At 42.0% G+C, this 14841-nt stretch overlaps 1 protein-coding gene across 1 annotated transcript; it reads right to left on the reverse strand.

Moving 5' to 3' along the window:
• Positions 1-2082: 2082 nt before the first annotated feature.
• LOC147434493 (uncharacterized) lies at positions 2083-3281 on the reverse strand. Its single transcript, XM_086489964.1, has one exon. The coding sequence runs from the start codon at positions 3202-3204 to the stop codon at positions 2416-2418; it is 789 nt and encodes a 262-aa protein (XP_086346090.1). The 5' UTR covers positions 3205-3281; the 3' UTR covers positions 2083-2415.
• Between the last annotated feature and the right edge of the window lie 11560 nt (positions 3282-14841).

The raw sequence follows: 14841 nt of genomic DNA on the forward strand, positions 1-14841 counted from the left end.
TTTTAGAGACTTTTGTAAAATATTTTCCAACACTATGTTAGTTATCTAAATAGAAAATGGTTTTAGGGAATTACGACCAACAGTCAATATGAGCTCATAAAAAATAGTACAGAGCTAAATGAAGGTCTTAAGGTGTCTTTCCATTGCCATTCTCTACAATTATTTGATGCGGATGGACAATATTTTAAGATTTTCTTTTGAAAGTAAATCAAATCATTGCTAAGCATGTCCGAACTTCTTTGAAAAATCTCTCAATAAGTTTGTGATAGATGTACCAAGCTTTTTTAACCCATATAAAAGACTCCCGACCTTTTTTACTTCTCAAAGTTAAGTAGTGAAGTACAGTTTTACGTAAAATTTGCTAATTTTAAAAAAAGTAAATTTTTTATTTTTGAGATTTTCATGTAAATTGTGTATTTAGGTTTTTTTTTCATATCTTGAACTAATAATTAAGAAGTTTCTTGAAATTTTGATGTCATGTAGAAAAGTTATGTTTCATTTACTAAAATCCTGATGGGAGCCATTTTTATGGCTTCAGCCAGTTTTGTGGCTCATTACAAGTCTAGTGTTTAAAGAAAGATATAGAAGATGGAAAAGGTATGAGATGTGGTGATCCTAAGACTATTAGATGTGAATGAGCATTGAGCATACATGTGCTTGTATGGTGAGGAAAGAGATGAGAAGAGGGAGATGCTTGCTTGGTTGAGTTCTATAGTGAGCAATGTCTCACTAACTCCTTATAATTCTAAAGATAAGGAAGAATAGAGCTAGTAGATGAATTAGTGATTGTTCGTCGACCAGCCACTTAGTTGTCACCCTAGCAACCTTCTACTTAACGGACAATGTGGAAATGGAGTAAAATATTACTATGTACAACAACTATACATCCGTAAAACATGACAATAGCTTTACCCCACACCCATCAACTCTATGCAATGTGAAAACTACTTCAAAGCTAGGATCCTCATAAGAGCATTTGTAGGGTTGTCATCTCTTGGTTGGATCTTCTCGTTCATTTGGTCAGTGACCATACTATGTTTGAAGGGTCTATCTACTTTAAATCTAGAGTTCCTAATTAAGTCATCAAGGACAGGATGATGGAAGAATCGTTACTCTTAGTGAACTAGCTCGCACATCTAAGGGCTCTTATCTTGAGTAAGATATGAATGTATATATAATTAAAATTAAAATCACGATAACCAAATTCTTACAATATCATGGCATTATGGTGTTATCTAGGTGCCAATGTTAGAAAAGATTATTTTAAATTTATCATTATATTGTGGGCACTTATGATTTAGAATATGTGAAAATTCAAACCGTCAATTTCAAAAAAAGGTGAATCATACAAAAGGAGATCTTTATCAGTTTTCCTTTCATGGTCATGACAAAGTTGACAGATGGTGCCTATACCAAAAACCATTAAAGAACCAAATCTAGTATCCATTAAGTCAACACTTTATTTATTGTTTTGGAATACAAATAGTTTCCATTTCATTTTTGCATTTACAAGTTTAGATAACAGGAGAACACAAATAATTCTCAATCATTCATAAAGCTCAAAATAATGAGAGACAAAGATGCCAAAAACAATTCAACCAAGTTTACATGTAAAGGTTTCCACAAGTGGATACGTGTGCGCACGCGTGCACACACACATGTGCAACCACAACACACTCACGAAAACATCATAAAAGTTGACTACTAGACAAGTTGCTGAGCTTAGCATTTGAAAAAAAAAACCATAAAGGGTGAGACCAGATTTATATTAAAGAAGAAGCGAAATTACAAAGGACTACCACTTGGGGTATAGTTCAGTCAATAGACACAAAATCTTTAGTGTGAAAAATTACAATCTTAGTGAGGGTTCTATTCAGTCAGGGTAAGCAGGAACTCGTGGAGGTGGGCGACAAGCCGAATACCATTACTGTGTAGCCATTACTGCCATTACTGAGAATTTATACTTTCATTTCTTTTCTTTCAAGTTAAAGCACGTGCTTCTTTAGAGATAGCCACTTTAAGGAATACTCAACCATGTTATATTGGACTTTGCTCGAAAGAAAATAATTGCAACAAACTTTGTATTCATTGAACCATAAAAACTCAATTACGGGGTGAATTTCTATATTCCATGTTAAAATAAAGTCTATAGTAATGAGAAATGTTGATGGTATACACAACCTTTTGATTAATTGAGTTGCCCTAGCATTTTGAGTGGTACTATATTTAATGTTTAAATTTTTGAGGATGGTTCTTGGAGTATAATTTCTCTTTTTTCTATCTACGCTATGTGCACTCCTTAGGTCATATTTTGGTTTGGGGTCTGCAATAGTGACCACTTCTGCCTATTTAAGTGCATTATTCCTCTGTTTTTATGTTAGACTTATGACTATTTGTTTATAAAAAAAAGGGGCCTTAGTCCTTCTTACTATTAGGGGACGAGGACCTACTTATCGTGGGACTCCATATGGGACTCCATTTGCCTTGGAGCCTCCTTGGGAGCATATCACCCTGAGGGGACGGGCTTCGAGGCCTCGCGCTCGTCGGAGAGGCCGCTCTGCTTCTTTCCGCCCGGCTATGACTGACGCTGGAAAAGCGAGACCTGCTTCTACTGGCCCGGCTATGGCTGACGCTGGAAGAGCGAGACATGCTTCTACTGGCCCGGCCATGGCTGTTTCGTCCACTACCCCTACTAGGGCTGCGTTTGGGAGAGAAAGATCTGCTTCGTCTGGATAGGCTAGAGCTGCGCTTGGGCGAGCGAGACCTGCTTCGTCTGGCCGGGTTATAAGGGCTGCGCATGGGAGACCGAGACCTGCGACGTCGACTAGTGGGGCTAGGGCTACGCTTCATGGGAGACCGAGACCTGCGACGTCGACTAGTGGGGCTAGGGTTACGCTTCATGGGAGACCGAGACCTGCGACGTCGACGAGGCGGGGAGCTGGGTCTGACATTAGCCGGTGCAGCGCTGTCTTCAGGGTTGCCGACGTTGCCGGGATGGTCCTGTGGAGGGCGGTACATCTGGGTGAGAATTTTGAAGGCTTGGCGGACGCGACGGCCGGGAGTTGGTTTACCAGTGACTTCCTCGTAGACATCGATAGGATCAAAACCTTCGAGCTCATCTATTTCAGCGTCAAGAACGGCTAAGCAAATTTCAAAGTCATGGAATATTTCTGCGTGGTCTGGACTCGGGCTGCGTGGCGCCATGTTGAATACTGCTCTCTGCCTCCCTCGCTCTCTCTCTCTCTCTCTCTCTCTCTCTCAAACGGTGCAACCCTTTTCCTTCCGCGGCCTCTTCTGTCGATCAAGGGATGCCTTTTGAAAGTTTAATGTAATATCATTTTAGAGCCTCAAACGGTGCGCAACCCTTCCCATACCTTTTGAAAGTTTAATGTGACATCGTTTAAAATTAAGTGCAAGTAAATCTCGCACGCTAGTGCCCTATGTGGCACTAGCAAACGCACTCAAATCTTTGACTTTTTAATGGCAACGGTTGTTGCTACCACATTTATAGCAATGCTCAAAATTTATCATCGCCCTAGTCTTGCTTGGTGAATAGTTGTATATGTATATATAAGGTCATCGGGAACGCAATGCTTGAAACGATTCGAGAGACATGTCATCGAGGAAATTCTAAGCATGAACGACTGGATGGACATGACACTTCCAACAATGAAAATACGAATCATTAATCAATTATTAGATAATGAATTGCAATCATCATACGGTCTATATGATGTCAAGTGGCCAATTTTGCATGAAAGAAAGCACAAAACACCATTAGGCTTGCCAAGTGAAAATCATATATATATTGCAATAAGAAATGAAGTGCATGATTGACATGACAATCGTGTATGGGTGCTTTTTGATTTGCAAGGTATAGAGCGATGCTTATGTGAAGCTATAGGAAAGCAGTGTGAATAGTTAAAACATTTCATCTTGCAATATGGCACAAGATGAAAATTCTCAATATATAGTGCATATAATGCAAAAGTGACATAAAAAAGTATGGTGGAGAATTGGCACTGTTGTGTCTCCAAAAAGTAGATAATGAACCTTGTAGTGTCGTCGAGGTGGAGATGTGGTTGTGTACTCAAAACATCCACTATTGCAAGCATATGCGATTTCTGTGACACACAAAACAAACGTTAACACAAATACAAAAGATGTAGGATATAGACATAATTTAAACAGAAGCAGAGGTTACTCTAGTGTTGACTTTTTTGTTCAGAAGATTTGTCACAATCACTACAATAGAATGGCTCAATCAGTAGGCTATGAATACTGAGCTGGCATATGCCTCATGCTATGTTTGGAGACTTTGGACTCTACACTATAGTATTTAAATAAACAACTCAAATTATCTAAAATAATGATAGCTTTTCATTCTACTAAAACCTATTAAACTAAGGTGGATGTGATAGTGGGACATGCGTGTGATGGCCGACCAAGCTGGTGCGTTGGCATTTAATGAGGTCATGGTCAAAAAGTAGCAGGAGGAGGATGATTTGGATTCAAAGGTCAACAAATGGGTTAAACCCAACATAATTTTTTTAAAAAAAGTGTAACAGAGTTGAGCATGTCCTCACGTTTTGTTGTCCACCATTGCTTCCACCACTATAAACGTGACGTAAAAGATAGGTTGCTCTTCCTCCTGTGCAAATGTGATGTATTTTCTCTGATCATCAAGAGCTAGGAGAGCTTGATATATACCTCCAACTGTTGTAAAAAGGTGCTGTAAGAAGTTCTCCACGTAAGTAGACAATAGACCAAATTAAGTCCTTATTGTTTCCAACACATTGGAAGAGAATAGATTTAGGCAAGGATCAACACAAGAAACACATGTAGAAATTTGCAAGGTTTCAGATCTATGAAGAAGACCAAAAGAATCACAATATGAGACCTCCACACACCATAGAACCAAATGTAGATATTTTGGAAACATATGTTAATCACTAAGTATTCTTGTTCTCCAAAACTTAAGAGGGTATGGTGAAGGATAAAAAGCATATGATTAGAGAGGAGAGGTTGACTCTAAAGACGTGAAGCCCAATGTGAAGCTGATTGAGGCTTCAAAAGCTTGGATTTTCTTGCTAAAAGAATTTTCCATGAATGAAAAGCCACCCACTAATACACCATTAGAGAGAATAATACCCTTTTGATAGTTTCCTTTCATCAATAGGAAATTTCAGAGGTCATTTGGAGGGCCAACTTCTAAGAAAAATAGAATTTTGACTTTCTCTCTGTAGAAAATAGGTGTGGTAAAAGCAAATGTAAACTTGGAATAACCATTCGAAAAGTGTACTTACAAGTAGATTCTTGCCACAGTGTCATAATGGCCGTGATGATTGAAGAATACATCATTTTAGTTGCATTTAATGAACGTCCTAGAATTGAAGGGAGTTTCCTGTACATGGAATGTATGACTAAAGGAAATAGGAGATATCCTTCCAAACCTTCTCTCTCCTTACTCTGTCACTCTTTATGCGCTGACCTTAAAGAAATCCTCCCTTTCTTGCCTTGTTGCACACATGGCTTATTCTTCCACCCCCACAAATGTCCTCCTTAAAAGACCCTTCTATCATCTACACATTGACCTGGATCCCCAATATACGCCATTGTGTAAGCGAGGCAAAACTAACATCAAAGTGACACTAACCATGACAGAGAGATTCAGAGCAGAGGGAGCAAAACACTTAGATATTTGGACAAAAGGCTCACTCTATCCATTGAATCCCATGAAAAATTCTTTCCCAAATCCCACTAACTTATTGACCTTTGCAGGTAATGGAGAGAATGGATTGCTTGGCTACTGTAAAGCTCTAGCCTCTAAACAACACTACAAGAGGCTCTTCATATTAGCGACGCTCACACAGCGACGCTCAAAAAAAAATTTCCCGGCGTCGCTATGAGCGTCGCTATAAGCGTCGCTATGAGCGTCGCAAATTTACAAAGAAATTTGCGACGCTCATAGCGACGCTTATAGCGACGCTCATAGCGACGCCGGCTGGGGTAAAAAAAATAACCGAGCGCGCCCAAAAACTCAGATCTCAGATCTGAGTTTTTCGGCGCCCTCAAGCAAGGAGCAGGTAACGCCTCCCTCACTCTCTCTCTCTCTCTCTCTCTCTCTCTCTCTCTTTTTTCTTTTTCTCCACACACACACACACACACACACACACCACACACACACACACGAGGAGAGGAAGGAGAGCCAGGTATGCTCCTTCCCTCTCCTCATTCTCATGTTCCCTTCCCCTCTTTCTCCCTCCCTCTCTCACACACACACATACACACACACACATAGTGTTTTTGAGAGAGAGAGAGAGAGAGAGAGAGAGAGAGAGAGAGAGTACAAACAAAAACAAAAACGCACACTCACATACATAAACAAAGAATGCACACACACATTGAGAGAGAAAGAGAGAGAGAGAGCATGCATAAACAAAAAACGCACGCATTGAGAGAGGAAAAGAGAGAGAGAACATGCATAAACAAACACTACAAGAGGTTGTGTGCTCTTGTGACGCTGTTAGCGACGGAAATACATTGGGTTTTTATAACCCCCGGCGTCGCTAAAACCGTCGCTACGAGCGTCGCTACGAGAGCGTCGCTATAAGCGTCGCTATAGGCGTCGCTATAGGCGTCGCTATATGCGTCGCTATGAGCGTCGCTATATAGCGACGCATATAGCGACGCCTATAGCGACGCTTATAGCGACGTTTACACAGAAGACTATAGCGACGCTCATAGCGACGCTACAGAGCCATAAATAGCGACGTTTATAGCGACGCCCGAGAGAATATTTTTTTGGTGGCAGGGCATTCGATGCCCTGCCACCCATCAACCATATTGTACTTGATTCACTTTTTAAAAAAGTGCAAAGGTAGATAATAGACCCAAAATAGTCACCCACAAGACGCATTGTTTGCAAAATTGACAATTGTACACATCATAGGCAAAATGAATTGATTGACAAATGTAATAATGACAATTGTACAACATCATAGGCATAAAGAATTGATTGGCAAAAGGAACTGCGGTGACAAATGTAATAATATACATGGTTCAAAAAGACGTATAAAATCCGTCTCATGATACATAAGCTATGAGAAACCCTAAACTAATGCTATCTAGCTACGGCTAAACTGACGTCGTCTAGTCAGACGTCTCATCGCGTCCAAGCGGCGTATCTGTCGGATTCTGCAAAAAAAGACAATAAGACAGCTTTCAGTAAGTATAAACATATAACGACATTTATAAAACAATACAAAAAATAAAAAAGAGTAAACCCTAATACTAACCATGCCGCCGCGAGAACTGAGAATGTCCATCAGGGCGTTTAAGCCCTTCCTGCCTGCGTACTCGTGCTCGTACGGTGTGGGATCACGTCTGTCATCGACCACTGTCAAAACATACAAAGATCTCATTATGTTAGAACTAAAAAACTCATAAACCCTAAACTATCGAACATGCATAAAGAGCAATGTGAAAAGACTTACAAAATCGGCCTCAAATGATGCCCATCCACCGCTCCCCAAGTGGTGCGAGCTCCCTGCCTCTACTCGCGCTCTGGTTGCATCCTTTTGTTGCTTCCACTTGTCGGGATTCTCGCGCGCTGTTCTTCGCATTCTTCCAATCTTCTTTGGCCAGCCAATCTGGCCTATTCCACCCATTCTTGATTGCTTTTTGCACTTCGGAACGCTTGTGTTTGCAGTATTCGCGCATTCGAATCTTCATCAGGTCTTCATTGAAGCGCTGATCCCGTGTTGGAACGGGAAACTCATCATGAAGTATGCTGATGACTCTGTTTTTTAAATCACTTGGTACTTCACTCCATTTGTTTAGTATATAGTGTCTAAACAGCTGAGAGCAAAGACCACGCATGCGCGAGATCACCTTCTTGCCGTCATCATCCATGATGATGCCGCCGCTGATGTCGACGGAGTAAAGGCAAGCCCTCTGGCCGGTGACGCGTGAACCTGGGTGTCCCGGCAGGGGTCTCTAGCGGCGTGTCGATGGGGGTACGGACGTCAGGTGTCTCCACCGGCGTCTGGGCCCCGAAGCGAGGAGTGTCGAGTGGGGTGGCTCCTGGCGGAGTAGGTAGAGGTGTGTAGCTTCTAGGAACAGTCAGCCGTGCAAAACCTGGCGTAGATGGTGATGCTGTGGCTGGTGTGGGGGGCGGGCAAAGAAGGGGAGGGTAAAGAGCCTCGTCGAACACGAGGCGGTGTGGAGGCATCGGTGGCGGAATCCCCACAAAACCGCCACCGCCACCACTAGAGCGCCGATGTCTAGACGAGTGTGAAGCTCGTCTCGTCGACGCCGAAGCTTCGGAGCGCGCCGAATGCTCCGAAAGAGAGGGAGATGCGGATGGTGTAGGAACGCGCGATGATGCGCCAGAGCGATGACGCTCCACGTACCACTGTCTCTGCTGCGGTGACAAAGAAGAAAGAAACTCCTCATCATCCATACCTGCATTAAACACACGAATATTTAAACTTAATATTGAATGAATAGAGTAGACAATGACGCAAAGACCATTAAATACAATGACGTAATGACGCATATAAATACAATGACGCAATGAATCGAGTGAAGAAGAGGCAAGTCGAAAACTCAGAATTTTCAATCAAAAGATGTGAGCGCGAGTAGAAAAGAGCGTTATACACCATGGAAGGTACTTAGAGAGCCAGAGCTTTTACAACACGGATCAAAATTGTTCAAATACAATATTTGTGGCTTTAAGAGATCTCTCTCTCATCCTCGCATAACTCAGCATAACTTCCTATATCTATATAGAGCTCTCCGTTTAAACACATATCCTCTGTTTCATTTTGTAGCTCCTCTGCATGCACCCCATATAGAGTAGTAGCATCTTGATGCTCGTCTGGCACCACCGCAGCGGCTTCTGATTGAGCATCTTCTCTGATCTCCTCCATTGATGTCGTTGTGATTGGCACATGGTAGCCTTCATACGTCCTTGCACTACGAGGGGCTACCTCTATGACGTACCACCAGTTTGATGTAGACTTTGTAGGATGAAATACTACCTGCCAGGAGCCATAACTTACATGAGAGCTTTCAAGCACATAACTTGTAAAAGGGGGATGTTAACTATTTACATACTTACTTGTTCACAATGCTCGGGTAGTACGAAAGTGTCTCTTAGGTCAGTCCATTTCTTAGTAGAATCACCTCAAAGAAAACCTGACTCTCCTCTACGCACAGTAGCGTTGCGACCCTCCATGATTATCTTGAACCATTGCACGTCGAACAAGTCGACAAAAAATCCTCTGTAATCGATCCTCAAAATCTCTTGCAGTGTGCCGAAGTAAGTGAGTTCCGCCACCACAGATCTGCATCAGAGGAACGTCGTCGACTAGACTGTTCAAATTTTGCCATGATTCCACAATCTGAGTAAAACGCTTTTTGTCGATTCGTTCCACCCTAAAATGTCGACCTTTACACCATGCTGCTGTGTATGACTTATACTACAACGAACAAAGATTATGAGTGGCCGTTCAAACGTTTATAAATAAAGTCACTTGCTAGTCGTACATTGCAAACTTATTGGTCGCGCAAACCGAGAGTACTCCCACTCTTCTTCAGTCACTTCGTCACGCATTGTTGTGCGCTTTTCAATTGGTTGTGCAACCTCTTAAGCTCATGAATTAATTGTATTCAGAACCGCTGGATTAGTTCATCTTGTCGTCTTCCCCGTCTCCACTCGATTCGTGCCCTTTGTCGCTCTTGCTTTGCATCCTCATATTGTGAAATCCACTTTTGCATCACTGGATTGTGAAGCATGCAAAATCGGTTGATTTTAGCCTCTAGATCTTCCGTCATCTTCTTCTCAACACCGAGATTGCACATGACAATCCCAGATATGCGCTCATCATCTATGGTTCGCCATAGCGTGTCCGGGATTTATCAAATCCGTCTAGCCACTCTCCAATGTACACTAGGGACTCTGATACCAACCAACCTTCTGCCATGCTACCTCCGGACGTGCCTTTTGACGCACATATCCCTTAAGCGTTTTCATGAAACGCTCTAAGAAGAACATCCATCTGGAATGAACTGTGCCAGCTATTTCCACCTCATCAACTATGTGAACAAGAAGATGCACCTGAATGGTTAGCATTGTAGTAGGAAAATGTTTCTCAAACATGCACACAAGCTTCGCAGCATTTAGTTTGGCGAATGGTATGGAGTCTACGTTGATCTCCTTTTGTGAGATCCATTGCACCAGCTTTGCAAGTTTGTAGATTGTGTTACGGATGTCGAGAGACAAACATCCCTCAATGGCAACCGGTAAAATAAACTGTAAAGTATGTGCAGCAATGATATTAAAGTCCACATTTTATGCAATGATATTAAAGTCCACTATGAACGTACCTGACACATTTTATGCCAATCGTGTGACTTCAAACCGGTAAGCTTTCCTTCTTTAGTGAAACACGTTCGGAGCGAGTGCATTACGCCAGTGGGGGTCCGCAAAGATCGAATGGCCTCTTTTACTTTGCGTTCTTGGGCTCCTGTGAAAATCCATGGTGCTTTAGGGAGTTTTATCGATCCATCAGACGCTGTTTGCGGCCAATATTGCTCCATACGATCCACATTTCTAAGGTCAACTCTGGCTCCCAAAGTATCTTTCTTGCCGGTCAAATGGTCCCATAGTAGATTACCCACATTCTTGAATATGTGCATTGGATCGAGCAAGTGATTGATCATGAGTCGGGGCCAGTATGGTAACTCGTACCATAGAGATAGTCTCTTCATCCCTGGAGGCAATCCGTCATCGCACATCTCCTTCTGCTCTAACCATGCTTGTGCAGACATCCTTGGTGGCTCTCTTCCCAAAAAGCCGTCGCGTAACACATGATTCTCTGGAAGATACGCTTGATGAACCTTCGTAGATTTGCTTCTTCAGTGAGGGTGCCCTACGTGCATTCAGTCTAGGTCCACATGTGACACATGCTCTATATCCGCTTGTTTGAAGCCCTGCATGTATACACATGATAATAGATCAACTATGGGAAAAAAACAATATTTACAGTGTCTGAGTGAGGAGTGTCAATAGATCACCTGAGCATTCTGTTAGCCCGGGATAGTCATGCATGGTCCACATTAGAATGCCTCTGATCAAAGCATTCCGTCGTCCTGTGTGTCGGCTCATATCCACCACCTCTATGCCAATCCACAATTGTTGTAGCTCTTCCAATAGTGGACGAAGATACACATCCATATTCCCACTTTATATCGCCCTGGCACAATCAAGCTTAGCCATAGGTGCCCCTTCTTCGTAGTCAACCACGGGGAATGTTGTAGTTGACGATGACAACGGGCCATACACTGTAAGATGTTGATCTTTGACCAAATGGATTTACGCCATCCATAGCCAGGCCTAAGCGCAAATTTCGAGCTTCCCTGGCAAAATCCGACCATGTTCCATCTATATGTTTCCAGGCTGCGCAATCTGCAGGAATCCGTAGCACACCATCCGAAGATTTATTCTCCTCATGCCATGATGCTAGGGCGGCCATGGACTTACATTCGAAGAAATGCTTGATGCGAGAAGCAAAGGAAAATGTCGCAAAACCTTTTGTGGAATTTTTGTCCCGTGGAGATCTACTCGATATCTTTCGGAATCACATTTCGGACACTTCTCCATGTCTGTGTATTCCCCTCTGAAAAGAATGCAGTCATTAGGACAAGCGTGGATAGAATTGTAATCCATTCCCAAGTTTCGCAAAATCTTTCTTGCTTCATCTCGGGAATCTGGCATCACATTGTCAGCTGGTAGTATGTGCTCTTTCAGCAATCTACACAACATAAAAATATGATACAGTCGTGTAAAAATCTATCAGATCATTATACATTTAGAGTTCTATTAAAGTAAACTAACTGTAATAGATCACCTGAAAAGCGTTGTGACGCTAGTGTCACTCCATCCAAACTTTGCCTGCATGTTGAGAAGAACCAGGAGTGCTTTCAATCTAGACATACGTGCTCCATTATACAATGACGTATCGGCTTCACTTTTCATATCATCATAGATAAGCCTTTCTGAATCCATGATCGTCTCGATCATTTCATCAATCTCGGGCTCAAACATTGCCTCGTTGGGAATGTGCTCTGCATGATCATCCCCCGAGCTGTCAGAGGCTACATCTTGTGGCCTCACATATGCTGCTTGACCAAAGCGCCTGCGAACACGTCTATTGGGTTGCAAGATTGCTGCTTGTTGGCCAGCGTCAGAGTCCGACGAGTTATAATTGGCAACAACTCGATCTATAATAGATGGATCGAACTCGCCAAATTCGCGAACGTGCTGCAAAGAAACACGTCTTGTCCGTCGCACAGCATGCTTGCATTGATTACAAGGACATAAGACCCTCGTTGAGAGATAGGTGTTTCGGTTGGACGGTCCCACATCCTCGTCGCTACTCATAATGAGGATAAAAAACTTATAACCTGGACAACAAATTTAATATTCTATTGGCATTCTTCGTCTTATCTCTCTCTCTCTCTCTCTCTCTCTCTCTCTCTCTCTCTCTCTCTCTCTCTCTCTCTTTACCTCACATTCTCTAGTCATGTCCAATCCCCGCACACCTCGGTCTAGAGGTGCACGGAGATCAGAACCACCGGGTTATAATCTCGTCTTTATTGGTCAATACCTATATTTGTGGGTACAAGAAATCTACACACCCACGTCTACATGATACTGCATGTAGTGGACAAAATCCCTTTGCCTCTTCTCTAGCTGTAGCACTTCACTTCATCTTAACATCTTTTCACAGTAGATCTTTTCACTGTTCGTCTAACTCTAAACCCTAAACCGTAAGTAATTCTTGCGTGGACTCGATCTAACGTAAATAAGCGTAAATCTAAATAAACGTAAATCTAACTAAAAATAAAGCTAAATCTAATTTAACGTAAGTCTAATGACTAGAGGTTGTCTAGATGGTCATTGTGTCGGGGATGTAGTGACTCTTGCCGCCCTGAAGATCCACCTTCTTCCCTATCTTCTGAAGACATTTCACCAGTACTTTTGGATCGACGGAGCCCACCATGAGTGAAGGCAGCAATACCCTATATTCCATTGAGGGCTTTCTTCACCCGCTTCATGCAGGCATCGCAGTCTATGGAGACCTAAATCTAATCTCATATAACGTAAATCTAAATCTAGCTTAAATAAATGTAAATCTAGTTAAAAATAAACCTAAATCTAATTTAATGTAAGTCTACATATAACCTAATCTTTAACGTCTTTTAAGATAGTTTCCTACGACGTTTATAACTCTCTTCTTCTTGTGTGTGTGCGCGTGTGTGGATGTATGTGCCAATAAAAAGAGATAAATGGTATAACCTTTCTATCACCCATGCCAAGTATGATAGATTGATTATGCCATTTCCCTCTTGAATAATAGGTCTTCAGTTCAACTTCTCGTCGGCTAGATCTTTAGGTCTTTTAATTTTAATTAGTTTCCTACGACGTTAAATTAGTTTCTCTCTCTTTCTCTCTCAATGTGTGTGCGTTTTTTTGGATCGTATGCATGTTTTCTCTCTCTTTTCCTCTCTCAATGTGTGCGTTTTTTGTTTATGCATGTTCTCTCTCTCTTTTCCTCTCTCAATGCGTGCGTTTTTTGTTTATGCATGCTCTCTCTCTCTTTTCCTCTCTCAATGCGTGCGTTTTTTGTTTATGCATGCTCTCTCTCTCTTTTTCTCTCTCAATGTGTGTGTGCATTCTTTGTTTATGTATGTGAGTGTGCGTTTTTGTTTTTGTTTGTACTCTCTCTCTCTCTCTCTCTCAAAAACACTATGTGTGTGTGTGTATGTGTGTGTGTGAGAGAGGGAGAGAGAAAGAGGGGAAGGGAACATGAGAATGAGGAGAGGAAAGGAGCATACCTGGCTCTCCTTTCTCTCCTCGTGTGTGTGTGTGTGTGTGTGTGTGTGTGTGGAGAAGAAAAAGAGAGAGAGAGAGAGAGAGAGAGAGAGAGAGAGAGAGTGAGGGAGAGCGTTACCTGCTCCTTGCTTGAGGGCGCCGAAAAACTCAGATCTGAGATCTGAGTTTTTGGGCGCGCTCGGTTATTTTTTTACCCCAGCCGGCGTCGCTATGAGCGTCGCTATAAGCGTCGCTATGAGCATCGCAAATTTACAAAGAAATTTGCGATGCTCATAGCGACGCTTATAGCGACGCCGGGAAATTTTTTTTTGAGCGTCGCTGTGTGAGCGTCGCTAATATGAAGAGCCTCTTGTAGTGAAAAAACGCACACATTGAGAGAGGAAAAGAGAGAGAAAACATGCATACGATCCAAAAAAACGCACACACATTGAGAGAGAAAGAGAGAGAAACTAATTTAACGTCGTAGGAAACTAATTAAAATTAAAAGACCTAAAGATCTAGCCGACGAGGAGTTGAACTGAAGACCTATTATTCAAGAGGGAAATGGCATAATCAATCTATCATACTTGGCATGGGTGATATAAAGGTTATACCATTTATCTCTTTTTATTGGCACATACATCCACACACGCGCACACACACAAGAAGAAGAGAGTTATAACGTCGTAGGAAACTATCTTAAAGGACGTTAAAGATTAGGTTATATGTAGACTTACATTAAATTAGATTTAGATTTATTTTTAACTAGATTTACGTTTATTTAAGCTAGATTTAGATTTACGTTATATGAGATTAGATTTAGGTCTCCATAGACTGCGATGCCTGCATGAAGCGGGTGAAGAAAGCCCTCAATGGAATATAGGGTATTGCTGCCTTCACTCATGGTGGGCTCCGTCGATCCAAAAGTACTGGTGAAATGTCTTCAGAAGATAGGGAAG

The sequence above is a fragment of the Adiantum capillus-veneris genome, chromosome 19, assembly GCF_014529385.1.
Source record: "Adiantum capillus-veneris isolate H3 chromosome 19, ASM1452938v2, whole genome shotgun sequence".
Classification (NCBI taxonomy): Eukaryota; Viridiplantae; Streptophyta; class Polypodiopsida; order Polypodiales; family Pteridaceae; genus Adiantum; species Adiantum capillus-veneris.

Excerpts from the sequence above, each read along its gene's own strand:
- LOC147434493 (XM_086489964.1), bottom strand. The coding sequence starts at position 3,204 with ATGGCGCCACGCAGCCCGAGTCCAGACCACGCAGAAATATTCCATGAC.